This window comes from Ovis aries, chromosome 12, assembly GCF_016772045.2.
Source record: "Ovis aries strain OAR_USU_Benz2616 breed Rambouillet chromosome 12, ARS-UI_Ramb_v3.0, whole genome shotgun sequence".
Classification (NCBI taxonomy): domain Eukaryota; kingdom Metazoa; phylum Chordata; class Mammalia; order Artiodactyla; family Bovidae; genus Ovis; species Ovis aries.
Window position 1 is genome coordinate 57,640,073 of NC_056065.1, and position 22,627 is coordinate 57,662,699.

Consider the following 22,627-nt stretch of genomic DNA (forward strand, 5'->3'; position numbering starts at 1 on the left):
TTGGCCTCTGTGAGCCCAGCTTGCTCCGTCTTCCCCACGGGGTGGTCTCTTCATTCCCAGAGTACCTTTCAGCCAGGCCCACGGCTGGGACACAGTCGCGAGGCCATCACATTCTGGGAAGACAGACTCCCATAAGGATGGGACCAGGGCGGAATTATGCACCAGGAATTGCCCAGGCAGGGACCCATCATAGAGGGAAGGGGGGCTCAGGAGCGCCTCCTAGGGGAAGTCATGGGCAAATTTTAAAAACAGTCATTAGAAGTTTTGGACCAGGTTTGGAGGAGACAAGACATTTTACATCAAAAGTACAGTGAAATCATGTGCTAAGTCACTTCAGTTGTGTTGGACTTTGTGACGCCGCAGGCTGTAGTCCGCCAGACTCCTCCGTCCATGGCATTCTCCAGGCAAGAATACTGGAGTGGATTGCCGTGCCCTCCTCCAGGGGATCATCCCGACCAGGGATTGAACCTATGTCTCTTATGTCTTCTGCATTGGCAGGTGGGTTCTTTGCCACTAGTGCCACCTGGGAACAAATGTATTAAATAGCAAGAGAGTTCCAGGAAAGATGAATGAGCTGGTCAGTGTGGCTAGAAGAGAGAGTCGACACAGCGAGGAGCCGTAGGAGAGGAGGGTCAGGTCATGAGAGCTGCAGCATCTCAGAATTTACCCTCCAGAGTGGAGGAACAAACCCATGCATTTCCCTGGTGGACACTGTCGAAGCTGGATTTCACCAGGGACAGCCCAGCGACAGTGAGAGGGGGATTTTGAGGGGATGGAGTCAGAATGCAGCGTGGACAGGTAGAAAACTCCTGCAGCAGTCAGGTGAGAGGTGATGGGGGACCTGTATTAGCAGTGGCAGTGGGGAGGCAAAGAAGAGAGAGATTCTAGAAACTTTCAGAAAATCAAATGAGCAGAGTAATGAGGAGGGAAAGGGAGGAAAGGGGGTGATGCTGGTGGTCCTTGCCCAAGAGAGGCAGAGAACACAAGAGGTGAGGAGGGTGGTGCGGAAGGTAGATGCTACATTTCACCCAATTCATGCAGTTCGGAATGCATGTGAGACACCGCATACAGATAGATCTGTAAGTCAGAAGCTTGAGGGAGAGAAGCCAGGGCTGGAGAGAGAGATAGATGGAAGGACCAAGGGGAAAACACACAATACAAACAAATAAGATTCATTCCACAAACACCAACTGGGGATGTATCTTGTGTGAAGCGTTGTGCTGGTAGCTGTAAGAAATACAAAGATGAATCAGACTCAGACCAGATCCTGCCTTTTAGGAGCCTAGTAGAGAAGAAAAGAGTCATCAAAATTCGAACACACTGGAAAGAGATAGATACCAGCCATGAGAGGCGCTCAGAGAAATTTTTCCTGGTGGTCCAGCCACAGGAAATCAAGAAGGCACGGTCTCTGGTTGAGAGATCAGGGGAGGTGGTCAGGGGGAGATGTTTAAGGGAGGACGTAAAAGATAGGTATGATTTGCATACATACACATGGAAGGGAATGGAGGGCACAAGGGGACAATGCCAAGGCAGGGCCAGGAATGCTGAACCAGGATAGTGCAGAAAGGGGATCCTGGGCCGGAGAATGAACAGGAAGATTGAGATCCTTCTGTTCCCAGACAATAAAATGCTGTTTCTGTGGGTGATTCGCAAGCAAAATGACAATCTTTCTCCTTGTGACCTGGCTGCTGCTGCTGCTGCTGCTGTTAAGTCACTTCAGTCATGTCCGACTCTGTACGACCCCATAGTCAGCAGCCCACCAGGCTCCTCCGTCCCTGGGATTTTCCAGGCAAGAATACTGGAGTCAGTTGCCAGTTCCTTCTCCAAGGCATGCATGCATGCTAAGTTGCTTAGTCATGTCCAACTCTATGTGACCCTATGGACAGCAGCCCATTAGACTTCTCTGTACACAGGATTCTCTAGGCAAGAATACTGGAGCGGGTTGCCATTTCCTGTGACCCTAGCGACCTGAGATGATGTTACCTGGGTAAGGCAGCATTTAGCACGAATGCTGGTGAACAATGTCTGGATGTAGATACAGCCCTTTGAAAGTGCTCACAGTACCACACAGAAATAGTTACATGGCCCACTTCCCACTCCAACTTTTTTCATTAGATAAAACTAGGTAAAAATGCACATTGAATCCAAGCTTGAGCAAAGAGGTAAAGGAACTCACTGGCGTGTAGGAGAGGGAAGCAAGGAAGAGGGAGACAGCTGAATGCCCAGTGCTGCAGAGAGGACCTCATGCAACTTCCTGATTCCTGGTGGAAATCCAGCATTGCCTTGTCCCGGTCCCCATGCTGAGGACCAGGGAACCCACCAGGAAGGGGAGTCTGGCAGGTGCCCTGTAAGTCCCTGAACTATCAGTTGGCAAAGCAAGGTCCACCATCCTGTCAGGACTTTTCCTTCCAAAGCAGATTCCCTCCCCCCCACCCAACTGCTGTCCTGAGAACAGAGCTCACAGGGCAACTGAGGCCCTCAGGTGAGGAGGAAATATAAAACCACTGGCTCAGCAGTGCTCGCTAGGAATCCCGCTGCCTCCAAAGTCATTTTAGATAGGAGGATAAAGATCCTCTTCTTAGAACACCCCAAGTCCTCTAGAGGTGACTCCTCATGCTCTGTGGGACACTTCCCCTTACCAAATCCCCTAAGCTGGACACTGGGGGCCTTTCCCATAACCTGATCCCTCACATGGTCCAAAGACCACTCCATCCTGGAGAACTTTAGCCAAGATGGGGCACACCTAGGGAGACTCTCTGGGTACTGTGAGAAGCAGAGGGGGCTAAGCACAGGGGCCCTGGGCCAGCAGTTCAGCAAGACTCCAGGGTAACTGCAGAGTAGTACCAGTGGGCCACAGGAAAAGGGTCACAGTCACCAAACTCCTTTCAATGGATCAGCACTGTGGGAAGTGACAGCTCCCTGCCAGGGCAGAAGTGGGTCCATCAACCCAACCTTAGGCACAGAAGCCCACCTCTGACCCCATAGATCCTCACCTCACACTCATAAATGGAAAAAAAAAATAAAGAGTAGAGTTGCTTCAGGGGATGGAATAAAGTTACTTTATCGATTACTCTGAAGACTATTTTAACCAGGGATTGCTACTGTCCCATACATCCTTCATTCTCATATTCCTAGAAGGTATGAGCTGGAGACAACTTGAAGGTCATCTAGGCTGGGCTTCCCAAGGCACAGTACCTGCAGCCCATCTAGTGTTCCTGGTTGATGGCATGCCAATGGCTGGTAAAAGTGTCAAACATTTTTATTTCATAAAAGGTTTGTTATTTTTTTTCTGGCATATTTTGAAATAATGAACTATTACTTCAGACCCATGGTTTTGCTGGCAGTTTCATCTAAGATAAAGCTAAAATAAGTTCAAACTGAAAAAAGACAGTCAATTTAAGTAAAAATATTCTGAAAACACTAACACAGATTGTATAAAAATTTGGCAAAAAAAAAAAAAAAAAAACCCTGAATGCCTAAAGTTTTGAAAACATTCATTTACAGATAAGAAAATTGAAGTTCAGGATGGTGAAGGAGCTTGCCTGAGGTTTCACAAACTTTCAAAAGGGCTAGAATGGATGCCTCCTGACTTCTTATTCAGTGGTCTTATCCAGCATGGGGCTGTTGGTCTACTTGGCCTTTTTTTTCCTTAAGAGTTTTAGATGTGGACTATTTTTAAAGTCTCTTCTCCAGTAGCATATTGGGCACCTACCAACTTAGGGAGTTCATCTTTCAGTGTCATATCTTTTAGCCTTTTTTGTACTGTTTATGCGGTTCTCAAGACAAGAATATTGGAGTGGTTTGCCATTCTCTTCTCCAGTGGACCATGTTTTGTCAGAACTCTCCACTATGACCTGTCCATCTTGGATGACCCTACATGGAGTGGCTCATAGTTTCATTGAGTTAGACAAGGCAGTGGTCCATGTGATCAGTTTGATTAGTTTTCTGTGATTATGGTTTTCATTCTGTCTGCCCGCTGATGGATGAGGATAAGAGGCTTATGGAAACTTCCTGATGGGAGAGACTGATTGTGGGAGAAACTGGGTCTTGTTTTGATGGGCAGGGCTGTGTTCAGTCAGTCAGTTCAGTTCAGTCAGTTCAGTTGCTCAGTCATGTCTGACTCTTTGCAACCCCATGGACTGCAGGTTGCCAGGCTTCCTTGCCCATCACCAACTCCCGGGGCTTACTCAAACTCATGTCTGCCGAGTTGGTGATGCCATCCAACCATCTCATCCTTCTTCTCCTGCCTTCAATCTTTCCCAGAATCAGGGTCTTTTCCAAGGAGTCAGTTCTTCCCATCCAGGGGCCAAAGTATTATTTTTAATCCAATATTCTGTTGATGGGCAGGGCTGTGTTCCCTCTCTGTTGTTTGACCTGAGACCAAGCTATGGTAGGGGTAATGAAGATAATGGCGACCTCCTTTAAAAGGTCTTGTGCACACACTGTTATATTCAGTATCCCTGACCCTAGAGCAGGCCACTGTTGACCCACGCCTCTGGCCAGAGACTCCTGAACATTCACAGGCTAGACTGGGCCAGTCTCTTGTGGTGTCACTGCTCCTTTCTCTTGGGTCCTGGTGTGCACAAGGTTTTGTTTGTGCCCTCTAAGAGTCTGTCTCCCCAGTCCTGTGAAAGTTCTGTAATCAAATCCCACTGGCCTTCAAAGTCAAATTCCCTGGGGGTTCTCAGTCCCTTTGTCAGATCCCCAGGTTGGGAAGTCTGTTGTGGCTCCTAGAACTTTCTTAACAGTGCGAGAATTTATTTGGTATAATTGTTCTGCAGTTTGTGGGTTGTCTGCTCAGTGGCCTTATGGTGGGGTTAATGGCGACCTCTCCAAGAGGGCTTACAGAATCAAGACTGCCAGGAGAAATATCAATAACCTCAGATACACAGATGACACCACCCTTATGGCAGAAAGAAAAGAAGAACTAAAGAGCCTCTTGATGAAAGTGAAAGAGGAGAGTGAAAAAGCGGTTTTAAAACTCAACATTCAACAAACGAAGATCATGGCATCTGGTCACATCACTCCATGGCAAATAGATGGGGAAACAATGCAAACAATGACAGAATTTATTTTTTGGGTTCCAAAATCACTGCAGATGGTGACTGCAGCCATGAAATTAAAAGACTCTTGCTCCTTCGAAGATAAGCTATGACCAACCTAGACAGCATATTAAAAAGCAGAGACATTACTCTGCCAACAAAGGTCCATCTAGTCAAAGCTATGGTTTTTCCAGTAGTCATGCATGGATGTGAGAGGTGAGTGAAGTAAAGTGAAGTTGCTCAGTCGTGTCCAACTCTTTGCGACCCCATGGACTGTAACCCACCAGGCTCCTCCATCCATGGGACTCTCCAGGAAAGAATACTGGAGTGGGTTGCCATTCCCTTCTCCAGGGGATCTTCCCAATCCAGGGATTGGACCCAGGTTTCCCACACTGCAGGAAGATGCTCTAACCTCTGAACCACTGGACTATAAAGAATGCTGAGCACCAAAGAATTGATGCTTTTGAATTGTGGTGTTGGAGAAGACTCTTAAGAATCCCTTGAATAGCAAGGAGATCCAACCAGTCCATCCTAAAGGAAATCAGTCCTGAATATTGATTGGAAGAACTGATGCTGAAACTGAAACTCCAATATTTTGGCCACCTGATGCAAAGAACTGACCCACTGGAAAAGACCCTGACGCTGGGAAAGATTGAAGGCAGGAGGAGAAGGGGACAACAGAGGATGAGATGGTTGGATGGCATAACCGACTCGATGGACATGAGCTTGAGCAAGCTCCAGGAGTTGGTGATGGACAGGGAGGCCTGGAGTCCTTCAGTCCATGGGGTCACAAAAAGTTGGACACAACTGAGCGACTGAATTGAACTGATTTTTAACGTCTCTATTGAATTTGTTATGATATATTACTTTTGCTTTGTGTCTTGCCTCTTTGGCCATGAGGCATGTGGGATCCTAGCTCCCTGAACAGGGATGGAACCCATACTCTCTGCATTAGAAGGCAAAGTCTCAACCACTGGACTACCAGGGAAGTCCCTTGACCAAGTCCCCAGTCCAGTCTTATGGAGTGCAGGTGGGCTCGTGGCCTGTACCACTCTGCCATGGGAGCTCTGAACAGAGCCCCAGTTGGGACATGTGGGCACAGCCCCATCCGAACTCCAGGTGGGGTCCAAGGAAGGTGACCATGCCCTGGAGAGGCTGGAGGCTTTAGATATTGGGACTGCTTACTGTGATCAGCAAAGCACTGAGGTGAGTAGGGCTAGAGACTGACACAACCAGTGTAAAGCCTAAGGATGGTGACCTGGATGTATACACTCCATGAAATTTGGGGAATAAAGAGAGAATCATGGAGAAGGAAATGGCAAGGTACTCCAGTATTCTTGCCTGAGAAATCCCATAGGCAGAGGAGCCTGGCAGCCTACAGCCCACAAGGTTGCAAAGAGTTGGGAATAACTTAGAGACTAAACAACTACAACAATATAATTTTTTATTCTTATATGTAATTTGATAACAAAATAGACTAACAATTGTACAAAAAAAGAGAGAGAGAGAGAATCAAAGAGAGATGCTTTAACATCACTGCTGGGATGCATAATGCTTCTGAGTTTGTTTTGTGTAGCAACTGACCTCACTCTGTATGTAATACTATGTTTAAAGCCCATAAAGGTCAAAATATGACCTACTCACTCATAAATCCATAACACTTATACATCTTAATCCCAAAGCCTTCTGCCCTCTTCCTCAGACAAAAAGGAGGGAGGAAACAAAGGCTGAATCCTTCAACAAATGTTTGGTGTCAGAGCTCCTGTCGGGATCCCACACACCCCTGTCTCCCTCACGGTGTTGGAGCAGCAGAAGTCACCTTAAGTTCACCCTAAGCCAACTCTGGGATTGGGAGCCAGAGCCCAGAAGGTCCCAGATACTGTTCCATGAAGCCACAGTCCAATGTATCAATAAACAGAACGGCTGATTCATCCCAATTAGAAGGCTCCTTGACTCATCTTTGTCGCTATTCGTGGACGTCAGCAGCAGCAAGAGGTGTCAGGAGAATCATAAATAGCAGGGCAGCATTAAAAGGCTCCTGACCTCCCTGGATGTACCATGGGGACCCCAAAGCAATATTGGGGAGGGCTACTGACATCAGCCTCTTATGTCGTCAAGACTTTTAATAAACTTCAGCAGATACTTGAAAGACTCACAGATGATTTTACGAAAGAGAGTGAAGTTGCTCAGTCGTGTCCAACTCTTTGCAACCCCCTGGACTGTAGCCTACCATGCTCCTCCGTCCATGGAATTTTCCAGGCAAGAGTACTGGAGTGGGTTGCCATTTCCTTCTCCAGGGGATATTCCCGACCCAGGGATTGAACCCAGGTCTTCTGCATTGTAGGCAGATGCTTTACCATCTGAGCCACCAGGGAAGCCCCTGTTTTGTCCATCCTCAGACTCCTCAGCAAGGCAGAGAGCCCCCACCAACTTATAAATCCTTCCATATCGCCAACTTGACTGTGACATGCCTGAGAGTACCATTCTACTTCTATGTCTGAATGTACATTTATATGAGGTATTTTGCTTTAAGGTATACTCTAACGTGTCTAGGGCTCTCATACAACTCTACTATATATGGCAAAGTTGAAGCCAAGCAGGAGACACAGGGAAGAGAAGATAGCATGTTTGCTAATTGGTGTCCTGTTTATATTTCTTTTGTCAAGTTTTAAGCACATTTTTGTTTTCATCAATGTTTGTGTTCACGAAACCCAGCAATACCACTCAGGAAAGGCTAATGTGAGTGTATTTCACCTTAATTTGTAAATACCATATGCCTGTATTATAGCAAGAGCAATCTTTATCAATGCCTTCCTTAAGTGACAATTATAATCAATCCATGGGAGTCTAACAAAAACTAGCAAACCATTATCTTTCACTCTGCGAATAGGACCCTATCACTTCTACCAAGTTGTTAGAGTCTAGTCTGTTTGGGATCTGCAGACAAAATGAGGAGAATGTACTAGATCAGGGTCACTAGACTGTGGCCTCTAGGCCAAATGTGGCCCACTGCCTGTTTTTATAAATAAAGCTTTATTGGAACACAGCCACATACACTATTCATACAGTGTGTATGGCTGCTTAGGCACTATGATGGCAAGAGTTGGATAGTTGCAACAAAGCTTAAATGGCCTTCAAAGCTGAACATGTTTACCATTCGGCCCTTTACAGATCCTTGGCCTAATTTCCTGCCTTTAGACATGCTAGGGGTCTCTCTGTGGGCATAGCTGGCTCTGGCTACTACACATAAATCTAGGCTTCTCCAACCAAGGCCCATGGGTGTGAGTTTGTGGTCATAAATATGGGCAAACTTCAAGTCTGTGAGAGAATCCCAAAGGTCTAGGGAGGGGCAGAATGTGAGGGAAGACAGCAAGATCTAGAGGAAAGATAACATCATTAGGAATAAGAATCTGAGTTTTTCCACCAGTGCTGACCTGAATATCCCCCACCATTATGTATATGCCTTCTTTTTGCTGTTGAAAATGTAATAACAATCTTTGTATCCGTGGATACCTGGGCAGAAAAGGAATTCCCATAATGACATCATTTGGTTTGAAGAAAAAAATAAATGAGTGAAGTTCTTCCAGGGAAGTTTGGAGCTGAGATTATCATGCTAAACTACAGGACAGCTGCTAGGAAACCCTGTAAACAATAAAACTGAAGCTGACTTAACAATGCCCTGGATGTACATGACCACATCCCAGCTTTGTCATGGGCACCTCCTGTGGCCCTGATGGCCCTAATTGCCTCAGTCTTCTCCCTGAGCCAAACTCCTCAAGGACTCCTCTAAGGTGTTGCTATGATCCCACCTGCTTTCCTGGCTCCCCAAGGCAGAGGGCCCCTGGGTAACACACTGCACACAGAAATTGTTATAGCCAGTTTGTGTGGCATTGCAAGAGTTTATCTAGACGATATTTACTAGACATCTCCCAGGGGCCAGGCATATAGGAAGTGCTTAATAATCATCTCATTTAATCATCATACCAGCCGAAGAGGTAGAATCTATTATTATTCCCATTCTATAGATAAGAAAAGTGAGAATAGAGAGATTGAGCAATTTTTGCCAAGGTCACTGGAAAATCTAGTCAGTGGAGGAATGAAGATTTAATTTTTTTGGTCTTTCTGATAGCAAAATCATTGTTATAAACTACCAGAGCTAGACCATAGAACTACACAGTACTACACCATAGGACTTACAGTCTTCACTGGCTTCTTGGCTTCTCAATGACTTTTGCTCAGATCCAACCTCAGGCTTCTATAATGCTTGGTCTTGTGGCCCAATCTAGTTCTTCACTCTTTGAAGTGGCTTAGAGACTCCAGCATAACAATACCTTGCCTGATTCTCTATGTGTCTTCCTAACCTCCATTAAGTAAAGGGTTTTTGCTGTGCTACCCAAAAGAAGCACATTTGTTCCACCGCCTGCACAACTGGAGAAGCTAGCCAACCCTCACGCCACCAAGCTGCAGTCTTAATGGCAGAGTCAAGTCTGAAGTCAGATGTACTTGTCTTGAAACCTGGTTCCACCTGCGTGACCTTGGGTCTCTAATTTACTTTCTGTCTCAGTGTTCATATCCAAAAAATGGGAGAATTAATATCTATTTCACAAAGCTACTACAGAAATTGCTATTGTTCCTGAAGATAATCCCATACATTGTCTGGAACAGAATGAGTGAAGCGACAGCTTCACTACTACAAATATTACCAACTCTTAATATTGAGTTAAACCCCACAGAGATCATGACGCTTGCTTTCAAAAAGATCTTCAGGAATTTTTGAAACTAAGTATCTAAAAGTAAATTGTTGGCATCTATATCAAAACTAGGAGAAGGCAATGGCAACCCACTCCAGTACTCTTGCCTGGAAAATCCCATGGACAGAGGAGCCTGGTAGGCTGCAGTCCATGGGGTCGCTAGAAGTTGGGACACGACTGAGCGACTTCACTCTCACTTTTCACTTTCCTGCACTGCAGAAGGAAATGGCAACCCACTCCAGTGTTCTTGCCTGGAGAATCCCAGGGACGGGGAAGCCTGGTGGGCAGCTGTCTATGCGGTCGCACAGAGTCGGACACGACTGAAGCGACTTAGCAGCAGCAGCAGCAGCAGCATATCAAAACTAAGCTAAATTGCTGAAGAGAATATTACATCCAGTTGTTAACAGATATTAGTATCCTTAACAGATATTAGTATCCTAGTGAAAATTTGGCCTCTTAGCTATTTTCCTTGCTGTCTAGAGAAATGAGGGTAACTGAAGGCCTCTGTGAGCTTCAGGAAAGAGAAGAACAGAATTATAAAGAGAGTATAAAGAATGGGATGGAACGGGAAATCACTTGGCACACAGTCCTGCCGAAGATCATCGTCAAATGTTAAGTGTTAATGATATGATTGAATGTTCCTTGAGTAGAATCTTGTCTTATGAATTTTCTCTCTCCTTAATAACTCAAAAAGAGTACCCGAAGCCTGCCGTGAAAGGATCAATAACTAAATGAATGAATGAGTTGATGATTTTTTCTTTTAATCAATGACAGGTCAGTAATGCTTTAAGAGCGTGTGGGTTTTTGTTTTTTGTTGTTTTTTTTTTTTTAGTTTCTAGAAATTAACTGCAAAAGTGTGAGAACATATATATAAAGAAGCCTAAGTTTTTACTGTTACTTGACTTTCACAATTTTAGAGTTGGAAGTCCCCAACTTCCCTCATTCCTTCTCTGCCAATAAACCTGCTGCCAGCTGTGAGGGAGAGTGGCTGAAGCCAAGGTTAGCAGGTGGGGTCAGCAGAGCTGAACAGACTCTAGCTTTCAGGCTTAGCTGCCTGGAAGAGCCACAGAAAGACAGACCTGTAGCCCACCTCAGTTGTGGGTCCTAGTGCTCATAGAGTTGTTGGCTTTAAAGTAAAAACGGGGACACATAAATGAGTTTCAGCAGACAGAACAACAAAACCCAGTAAAAGGGCATGTAATAAACATAGCTCGGGCAATCACCATGGACCAGCACATGAACTGGGTACTTCTTAGAGTATATCATGATTGTGCTTCGTCCCTCAGTTGTGTCTGACTCTTTGCAACCCAATGGACTACAGCCTGCCAAGTTCCTCTGTCCATGGGATTTCCCAGGGAAGAATACTGGAATAGGTTGTCATTTCCTCCTCCAGGAGATCTTCCCGACCCGGGGATCAAACCCACGACTTCTGCATTGGCAGGCAGATTCTTTACCACTTGAGCTCCCTCTTTGAGTATACAGATTCTGACAACTGCCTCAGTTCAAATCTTAGCTCTGCAACATTAGAGTTGTTTCACTTGAGGCAGTTTACTTAGCTTGTCTGTTCCTCAATCCCTTCATTTGTAAAATGAGATAATAAACTCTACCTAAGGATGTTGTGACATGAATGACAAATAAATGAGCTCATTTTAAAGTACTTAGTCGTAAACACATACTAAGTGCAAAATACGATCATGATGATGGTGGTGGTGGTGGCGGGGAGATCTTCCGATCCTTCTAACATCTCTACAACTTAGACTGTATTGCCTACTGCATTAAATGAGTGAATCAGGGACGCATGGCTTCTCAGCCTCTGATAAAGGGAACGGTTCCAAGCTGTATCTGGAGCAGAAGTCCACCATTTTCTATGTCACCTAAGCCAACCTCTTCGTAATAACAGCCAAGAGAAGGAGGTTTGTTAAGGTTGCATCCATCTATGGGCTATTTGACAGGAAAGTCTTTGAAGATACAGGAACTACGGTAACTAGTGAGGTCCATTCACTTGTTTCCCTGAGTTACAATAAGAGTGGTGGAAAGGGGGGAAGCTGACAGCCCAGGAAAACAATGAGAAACCTCGTAAAGTTGAGAGGAGTCAGGCGAGGCCTGAAGGGAGGTGACCTAATGAGTGAATAGATAGTATGAACATTTAATAATGGTATGAAAATGAGGACATTTACAGTGTAGACTGGACAAGTTTCCCATTCATGGCCACAGGAGCAACAGAAACAGGTGCAAAAAGCCAAACCACAAAGTGCTGAGGCTGGGGGCTCACAAGATGACTTGGATACTGCCCAACCCACCAGTCCCAGGTTTCATGAAATTTTGCTTTTAAGATTTTTTTTTTAATATCAGAAGATTCCTGTCTCCCATACCTCCCTATGAATTTCTACAGTAAAACTTCATTACAGAGATGGTCTGAGTAGATCTCCATTCTTTAAAGCTAAAAAGTTTAATCAATACATTCATGTCACAGATGAAGTCATGAAGCCTCCCAAACGATCAGTTCAGTTCAGTCGCTCAGTCGTGTCGGACTCTTTGCGACCCCATGAATTGCAGCATGCCAGGTCTCCCTGTCCATCACCAACTCCCGGAGTTCACCAAAACTCATGTCTATCAGGTCAGTGATGCCATCCAGCCATCTCATCCTCTGTCGTCCCCTTCTCCTCCTGCCCCCAGTCCCTCCCAGCATCAGAGTCTTTCCAATTAGTCAACTCTTCGCATGAGGTGGCCAAAGTATTGGAGTTTCAGCTTTAGCATCATTCCTTTCAAAGAACACCCAGGACTGATCTCCTTCAGAATGGACTGGTTGGATTTCCTTGCAGTCCAAGGGACCCTCAAGAGTCTTCTCCAACACCACAGTTCAAAAGCATCAATTCTTTGGAGCTCAGGTTTCTTCACAGTCCAGCTCTCACATCCATACATGACCACTGGAAAAACCATAGCCTTGACTAGACGGACCTTTGTTGGCAAAGTAATGTCTCTGCTTTTGAATATGTTATCTAGGTTGGTCATAACTTTTCTTCCAAGGAGTAAGCGTCTTTTAATTTCATGGCTGCAATCACCATCTGCAATGATTTTGGAGCCCCACAAACATAAAGTCTGACACTATTTCCATTGTTTCCCCATCTATTTCCCATGAAGTGATGGGACCAGATGCCATGATCTTCGTTTTCTGAATGTTGAGCTTAAAGCCAACTTTTTCACTCTCCTCTTTCACTTTCATCAAGAGGCTTTTTAGTTGCTCTTCTGCCATAAGGGTGATGTCTTCTGCATATCTGAGGTTACTGATATTTCTCCCAGCAATCTTGATTCCAGCTTGTCCTTCTTCCAGCCCAGCATTTCTCATGATGTACTTTGCATAAAAGTTAAATAAGCAGGGTGACAGTACACAGCCTTGACGTATTCCTTTTCCTATTTCGAACCAGTCCATTGTTCCATGTCCAGTTCTAACTGTTGCTTCCTGACCTGCATATGGGTTTCTCAAGAGGCAGGTCAAGTGGTCTGGTATTCCCATCTCTTTCAGAATTTTCCACAGTTTATTGTGATCCACACAGTCAAAGGCTTTGGCATAGTCAATAAAGCAGAAATAGATGTTTTTCTGGAACTCTCTTGCTTTTCCCATGATCCAGCGGAGCTGGCAATTTGATCTCTGGTTCCTCTGCTTTTTCTAAAGCCAGCTTGAACATCTGGAAGTTCACGGTTCACATATTGTTGAAGCCTGGCTTGGAGAATTTTGAGCATTACTTTACTAGCATGTGAGATGAGTGCAATTGTGCGGTAGTTTGAGCATTCTTTGGTATTGCCTTTCTTTGGAACTGGAATGAAAACTGACCTTTTCCAGTCCTGTAGCCACTGCTGAGTTTTCCTAATGTGCTGGCATATTGAGTGCAGCACTTTCCCAGCATCATCTTTCAGGATTTGAAAGAGCTCAACTGGAATTCCATCACCTCCACTAGCTTTGTTTGTAGTGATGCTTTCTAAGGCCCACTTGACTTCACATTCCAGGATGTCTGGCTCTAGGTGAGTGATCACACCATTGTGATTATCTTGGTCGTGAAGATCTTTTTTGTACAGTTCTTCTGTGTATTCTTGCCACCTCTTCTTAATATCTTCTGCTTCTGTTAGGTCCAGACCATTTCTGTCCTTTATCAAGCCCATTTTGCATGAAATGTTTCCTTGGCATCTCTAATTTTCTTGAAGAGATCTCTAGTTCTTCCCATCCTATTTTTTCCTCTATTTCTTTGCATTGATCACTGAGGAAAGATCAATTCTTCTTATCTCTCCTTGCTATTCTTTTGGAACTCTGCATTCAGATGCTTGTATCTTTCCTTTTCTCCTTTGCTTTTTGCCTCTCTTCTTTTCACAGCTATTTGTAAGGCCTCCCCAAACAGTCATTTTGCTTTTTTGCATTTCTTTTCCATGGGGATGGTCTTGATCCCTGTCTCCTGTACAATGTCACGAACCTCCATCCATAGTTCATCAGGCACTCTGTCTGTCAGATCTAGTCCTTTAAATCTATTTCTCACTTCCACTGTATAATCACAAGGGATTTGATTTAGGTCATACCTAAATGGTCTAGTGATTTTTCCCTACTTTCTTCAATTTAAGTCTGAATTTCACAATAAGGAGTTCATGATCTGAGCCACAATCAGCTCCCAGTCTTGTTTTTGCTGACTGTATAGAGCTTCTCCATCTTTGGCTGCAAAGAATATAATCAATCTGATTTCAGTGTTGACCATCTGGTGACGTCCATGTGTAGAGTCTTCTCTTGTGTTGTTGGAAGAGGGTGTTTGCTATGACCAGTGCATATGATCAGAGGGCAGACACACTGAAACCATACTCACAGAAAACTAGCCAATCTAATCACACTAGGACCGCAGCCTTGTCTAACTCAGTGAAACTAAGCCATGCCATGTGGGGACACCCAAGATGGGCGGGTCATGGTGGAGAGGTCTGAGAGAATGTGGTCCACTGGAGAAGGGAATGGCAAACCACTTCAGTATTCTTGCCTTGAAAACCCCATGAACAGTATGAAAAGGCAAAATGATAGGATACTGAAAGAGGAACTCTCCAGGTCATTAGGTGCCAAATATGCTACTGGAGATCAGTGAAGAAATAACTCCAGAAAGAATGAAGGGATGGAGCCAAAGCAAAAATAATACCTAGTTGTGGATGTGACTGGTGATAGAAGCAAGGTCTGATGCTATAAAGAGCAATATTGCATAGGAACCTGGAATGTCAGGTCCATGAATCAAGGCAAATTGGAAGTGGTCAGACAAGAGATGGCAAGAGTGAACATTGACATTCTAGGAATCAGCGAACTAAAATGGACTGGAATGGGTGAATTTAACTCAGATGACCATTATATCTTCTACTGTGGGCAGGAATCCCTTAGAAGAAATGGAGTAGCCATCATGGTCAACAAAAGAGTCCAAAATACAGTACTTGGATGCAATCTCAAAAATGACAGAATGATCTTTGTTCGTTTCCAAGGCAAACCATTCAATATCACAGTAATCCAAGTCTACGCCCCAACCAGTAATGCTGAAGAAGCTGAAATTGAATGGTTCTATGAAGACCTACAAGACCTTTTAGAACTGACACCCAAAAAGATGTCCTTTTCATTATAGCGGACTGGAATGCAAAAGTAGGAAGTCAAGAAACACCTGGAGTAACAGGCAAATTTGGCCTTGGAATGCAGAATGAAGCAGGGCAAAGGCTAATAGAATTTTGCCAAGAGAACGCACTGGTCATAGCAAACACCCCAAACGATAGCAGGTTACACAAAATGGTAAAGCCAGGATCTGAATACCACCTTCCAATTAAATGCAGGGTTTCTTTCCACTATACCCCAGTTCCCACTCTACAGGAATGGGGGAGGGTAGCCAGCAAGATGGATAGCTGATCAATTGCAATGGCTAATAGATTCACAAGTTCCCAAATCTACTGCATCTCGGCAAGACATGCACAGCCAGACCATGGTGCCAGGTATGGGAGGTTTGCAAGGCGACTCTCCCGTGGCTTTTGGAATAGCCCTCCAATGGACCTGGGAAGCTCCAGGCTCTTGCACATCAGACTGTTGAGACAACAAAAAAGCAAAGTGTTTGTCTTATTTAGGGGTCTTTCTATTTTAGGAACTGCCCACCATTTTCCTAATGGGAGGCCAAGAACACAAAGATGGGTTTGGCAGGGGGACAGTGTGGCCTTTAGGTCAGTCTAGCCCCATCATGGATGGCTTGAGTCCCTAGATAAGCTCCTTGGACTGAATCAGAACCTGTCTTTTTGTACCTTCCAATTTATTATTCGAGTTCTGTTCTTTGTGGTAACACAAAATGTCTTAACTCCTCTATCTGGTTCTTAAAGATCAGAAGGACCAGCCCTGATCAATTAGGGTCTGCTCTCTTCAACTAAACAAATACTATCAATTGACAAGAAAGATGCAAAAGTGACTCTGATGAATGAGATTGCTAACAAATTTTTGGTAACAGGTTTGTTGAACTTTAAAGGTGCTGAAAGGAAAAGCATCTTGCCCTGTTTCCCTTGCCCACATACACTTAATAAGTACCTGACAGTCTCGATGGCATATAACGATGACCATGCTTACAACTGCTCTTCTCTGCCCTAGGAATGGTTGAGCTTGAGGAAGGAAATGAAGAGAGCTTCAAGCAAAGTAATATGCGACTCTAGACAGCTGAAGTGAACTTGAGTAAGGATGCTTAGGTAGGAGCAAGCATGTGTCTTCTGGCACAAGTGGGCTGCCATCCTGGAAACACAACCCTGCTGTTGCTGCTGCTGCTAAGTCGCTTCAGTCGTGTCCGACTCTGTGCGACCCCATAGACGGCAGCCCACCAGGCTCCGCCGTCCCTGGGATTTTCCAGGCAAGAACACTGGAGTGGGGTGCCATTGCCTTCTCCAATGCATGAAAGTGAAAGGTGAAAGTGAAGTTGCTCAGTCGTGTCCGACCCTTAGCGACCCCATGGGCTAAACACAACCCCAGGGCTCCCCATGTGTGTGCTCTGTGGGCTTTGTGCTAACTCAGCCTGAAGTGTGACTTCCCCAGAATGGAACTTCTAGAACCTTATTTTCTAAATTGTTTCTCCCAGAAGAAAACTATGTGTCTCGGGCTCACCTGGGGCTCCCAGAAACAGGAAGCCTGGGGACCCCTGAGGAGCCAGCAGTTGAAGGCCGTAGGAACTGGCCGACACTGGCCAGTGGGCTCCCCACAGGGGCTAGTGGTTCTGAACGGCACCCAGGCTTGATTGATGGGTTCTCCTCACAAACTCTCAGAAAAATGCTCAAAGATTTTTTTCCCCTCAGTTGTGATCTGTGCCTAAGAAGAGTGAACTATAAAAGATATCATCTAACAGTGGGAGTTATCATATATATATGCATGTATACATATAAACACAAACACACACATATCAAACTGAAGCATTTTTGAAAGGCTACTTGCTGTTAAAAATATACTTAACCAACCCATATTCATATAGGAAGTCTATTAACACTGTCATCTTTAATTATAAACATGAAATATGTAGATAATACATTAAAATTACATTATGTACTATTAAATTATCATGCATATTTTAAGCAGAAAAATGTAGATCACATGGTAAATTAGCAAAAGTACATGAAAATTTAAATTCACAGTCTGACTATCTAATGTAAACTTGTATTAAAACCTGGTCCTCAATGGAGTAAATGATTTGCTAATAACTGAAGAATTTCTTGACTTTGGTTTAAGCTCACATGTCAGTTTACATTTGATGATTTTGTTTTCACTTGTTCAAGAGCTTGCAAAATAGTATCCTTGTGTGCTTTTGTAGTTTTAAGTGTCAATTATCCGGCTAAATTCGAAATAAATCTCTTCAGCCAAGTTTGAATCATGCAAGAGGTTAAAATACATCGTGTGACCCTCTAAGCAATAATATAAGATTTCTGGAGGGAAATCCAATTGTTCTATGTAAGGAAGAAACAGTACCTCCTTGGAAAAAATAATTCAAAAGTTTTAGGATGTGATTGAAAAATAAGAAAAGCAAAAGGTTTTTCAAAGTTTTAAATTGCCAAGTTCTCAGCTGAGGTATTGGTTTTCTGTAAGCTCAAGATTTTGCTGATGATATATTTATACTGGGCACAATGTAAGAAGGAACTTACCAATTCTCATCCATACAGTGTCAAAAGGATACAAAAAAGGGTCTTTCTTGGCATCTCATTCTCTCATTACTTACATTTTGTGTGTAAAACAAAACACAGCCAACAGCGAATGCAAAATATAAAAATACACAGTGGTCCCTGCACTGAGGCAATATGGATGAGCAAAGTGTAAATACAATGAAAGAAATGTAAACTTTAAGGTGTTCACAGAACCATTAATTCCCTCTGCACATATTGGAAATATTTAGGATTATCAGTTAAGCTTTTATATATACATTTTCTCAACAAGAGAGAAAAGGTTGGGTATATTCATGTTTTGATAATAACCTTAACTTTTCTCTTTTTTTGAATTATGCTATTTGGATCCAGCTGAAAACCTCATCAGTATTGATCGTTACAGTTAATGAAAAATAGCCCTGCTATTGTTATTTCATAACTAACAGGGTTTGGGTAATAAGATTTCATTTAAGTGCATTTTGCTGCCCAACACTGTTACTAGTCAAAGGACTTTGCTACCTTCTAATGCTTATACTACTGTCATGCGAGGAGCCTCAAATGGCTGCCTACTTACTTCCAAAGGATACCGCGCAAAGAGTATCAGATAGTCTACCAGTCCCTGAGTCTCTCAAGAAGAAACCATCAGAGACTCTGGGAACGACATCTTCAAACAGGATATCCTCAGGCTTGATTTCTAAGCTGAGGGCAGATACACAACTTCAGACTTTGAAACTGTTTCCAGAATAGAATGTAAAGAATAGGAGAGGCAGAGTCTGAGGGTGGATGGAATAGGGCTGGAGGAAGGTGGGATGGGAAGGGGGCTGCGAGAGGCTTCACTGACCACATGGTCTCTGCAAGGATGGGAGGCAGTACATCCATCTTTGGTTTGCCTGGGGAGCCCTGTGCTCCTGCAGAAGTCATAGGCTTTCCTGAATTTTCCATGGAGGTGTGGGTCTATCCACATCCAAGGGCAAGTTGGAGACACATACAAGATTTGCCCACCCTCACGCTTTGCTCAAGCCCTTCTAAGGGCTGCTCTGCCCGCTCCAGTTTAGTCAAAAATAACATGGCATAAACTAAAGTCAAGCTGAAGGAGTAATCACTCTTGTTTTATTTGGAAAGCTGAACGTCACTGTTGGTCTGTCATGGGTAACCAGTAGCATATGAAGGAAAGAGCTCAGAGTCCCAGGTTTAAGGCTGATTTTTGTTCTCTTTCTAATTCCTTGTCCACTGTCCATTAATTTCTGCCCAGGAAAACTCAACAAAAAGCATTAGCAATACAGGACTTTTCCTAGGGGTTCTTACATTTTAAGGATACCATCTATTTCCTCAAATTATTTGGCATCCTTGATCAGCCACCCATCCCCATAAATATGTGCACACATACGCATCTACACACTCACACTTCTCTAGCGAACCTATCAGAGCATCTCATTCTGCGGATAGAAGGCGGGGTCCTTGCTGTGGTGAAGATAGGGTGTGGCAGCCAGGACAGCTTCAGTCTGTCTTCCCTCAGAAGCTCACAGCACTCCCCCGATCCCCACGAAACACATCTTCTGACACCTCATCCGTCCTAAGCTCATACTTTGGGTCTTTCTTTCAGACACAGCCACATCCAACAGGAATTCCTGGGAATCTCTTTACAGTTCTCTTCGCCCCAAACAATTTTGTGGTGTTCTTTGAAATGGTCTTGGACCAAAAGAAACCAAACAAAAACTACCCAAGACAAAGACCACTTCCCACATTGATGGGAGGCTGTGGATGGCTGGTGGAAAGTCCACTATCGTGCCTTTCTTTTCAATCAGACCATATGATAAATACAAAATCAATGCGGCTCCTACCTCTGTCTACCTAGTCAATGCCAGGGATGACACTGACGATCTGCCCATTCTCACCACAATCTGGAAACTGCAAGCTACACTGAAGAAAACAAGCTTCCTCGAGAGAGGAAACCCTGGTCTTTAATGAAGGAAGTACAGGTACTCTAGCCCTTATGTTGTAAACCTCAATTAGCACAGTAATCTCATTTACCCACTCAGTTTCTGGCATATTTGAGGTTGACTATTTGCTATGGAAAGACTCTTTTCTCAACCACATAGTTTCAACAAACTAGAACAGCTTACACATATACAGGTAATCTATCAAATAAGTCATTCCTGGAGACACTGGCTGAGGAAGAAACGGAAGACTTGCATTTTGAGATTTTATGGGGATATCTTCCATGCCAAACAGTTAGACAATGGAAATTAAATGTGAAGTAAGCCAGAAAGAAAAACACTAATACAGTATAATAACGCATATATATATGGAATTTAGAAAGACGGTAATGATAATGCTGTATGCAAGAGAGCAAAAGAGACACAGATGTATAGAACAGTCTTTGGGACTCTGTGGGAGAGGGCGAGGGTGGGATGATTTGGGAGAATGGCATTGAAACATGTATAATATCATATAAGAAACAAATCGCCAGTCCAGGTTTGATGCAGGATACACGATGCTTGGGGCTGGTGCACTGGGGTGACCCAGAGGGATGGTATGGGGAGGGAAGTGGGAGGAGGGGGTTCAGGATGGGGAACACGTGTACACCCGTGGAGGATTCATGTTGATGTGTGGCAAAACCAATACAATATTGTAAAGTAATTAGCCTCCAATTAAAATAAATAAATTTAAATTAAAAAAAATAAAATGTGCTCAGTTTTCCCCAATCTAATATACAAAACTAAATAGCACATAGTGATGGTACAAGAGTAATAGATTAATTACAGTTTAGACCAAGACCTCATTTGGTTTGAAAGAGCGCATCCTCTCCCATACACAGATAATCAGTCAAGTCTCAGCTTGCTTTCAGGGTACCCTCGGAGCAGGTGATGTATTGATTTTACTAATAAAAATATTGAGTGAGTCAGGCATTTTTCGTTTCTACTGGGAAACACATTCATTTATTCCACAAATAATTATTTAGTACTATGTGAATGCATTATTCCAGGTATTAAAGATATACCAATGAAGAAAACAATATCAAACAAAACCCATGCCTGTCACTGTAGCACTTAATGTCTGTCTAGTGAGACTCTAAAATATAGAATGTTAGAGAAAATTCTCTAATTTTCAGAAGGGATGCTGATGGGATGTTTCTGAGCTGGACTAGTGGGAGAGGCAAGGCTCTATTTATTGGCATGTCCTTTACTGTAAGAGGACGGAAAGCCAGGACTAACTTTCTCCCAGCTGGGAGAAGATGCCTCGGTAGCAGCAAGCAGACTGGGCAATCCAGTCACTCAGCAAACATTCATGGAGAAACTATTAGAAGATATTCTGATCTAACTGAATAATCCCTTTCTAAGACAATCCAATGCACCCATCTGAGGTTGTCTCTGATTTGTAACAGTTACTCCCTATCTAGGCATGTTCCTAGAGAACCGTCAGGGAGTGGTGCCGTGGAAATAACTGCAATTTTTACTTACACCACAGGTGGAGACATTTCCCATAAATGAGAAATCAACTTATGAACAAGATCTATGATGAGACTGTGGAGATGGATCCTCCAGGGCTGCGGCACCCCATTCTTAAGCGGCTATGGTTGCGCTGCTCTTACCATGACTGAGATGTGCAGGATTCTCAGCTCCTCTTCTGCTGACTCATGCTGTGGTTCTTCGGTTGGATCTTGCCCAGGGAGGCTTGGGGCGCCATCCTGGTGGTGGATGTGAAAAAGTAAAGTGCCATTCTCCAGCCACTGCTGCCTCCAGCGCACCAGAGGGATGTCCTCCGTGTTGCCTGAGATCTCTAGAGCACAGACACCAAAGGCACAGGTCAGAATTCCAAGTGGACCAGTCCACATCTACAGTTTCATCTTCTTTTAAGACACTGCCTCTGAGTTAGTCAATGTCAGCTGAAGACAACAAAGGGTTTCTAACTACAGTTGAGTCAGGCTTACTGCTGCCCCAAATCTTAAGGAGGGGAAGAGGCCCTGAAAAGAACAGAATTAATCCCCCATCAGTCTTTGCACCATAAACTAATGGCCCAGGCTCCCGCCCACTGAGAAAAATACAAAGGTAAAAATTCAAGTTTTTCACCACGCTTCTATGATCAACAGCATCCTTTACTCAGCACAGTTTGAATACCCTGATGACCCACTGAGGTAAACAGAAGGTTGTTTGCCTCTTGTAAATTTGAAAGTGTGAGTTCCCTAGCAATTACTCTTAGACACCAGTGAATCTACCAAGGAGAGAGTTAGTAATTGGCACTTCTGGAAGAGTCCTGGGAGGGTACTGCAGAGCAACTGGAGCTGGGAGGTCATTTTTAAAACCACCATCATTCGCTGCTTAGTCCACTGGAGATGTCTGATACTGGCTTTTGACAGGTAATGTTTTAATTCCCTTTAATTTTTCTCTTCATTTTTGCAGAGCAAAGATGATGTACATGAGAGGATGATGAAGAAGTGGGCCCTTATCACAGACTTAAGTGCTCATCTGCTTTCTGAGCTCTAGATGCAGGCACTGAAATAACATCAACAATGAATACCAATATACGCAAACCTGTTATGCACGATAGGAGCTCGGCTATGCTGCAAAAGTATACTGCTATATGTCCCTTTCTCTAATATTCCTAAGCAGTATTGTATCAAAGTTTTGAGACATCCCACTATAGAAAGAACCTGATTAACCCAGCATTCTTGAGTTTCATTTG

The 22,627-nt window shown here is 43.9% G+C and overlaps 1 protein-coding gene across 3 annotated transcripts in view; it reads right to left on the reverse strand.

The window, feature by feature from the left end:
- Nucleotides 1-22,627, reverse strand: part of ASTN1 (astrotactin 1) — a 361,638-nt gene that overhangs the window by 216,255 nt on the left and 122,756 nt on the right. For all 3 annotated transcript variants that reach the window (XM_015099329.3, XM_042229137.1, XM_042229135.1), the window contains exon 2: nt 21,537-21,724. In XM_015099329.3, coding sequence (XP_014954815.2) covers nt 21,537-21,724 — 188 coding nt within the window. The remainder of the gene's footprint in view (nt 1-21,536; nt 21,725-22,627) is intronic.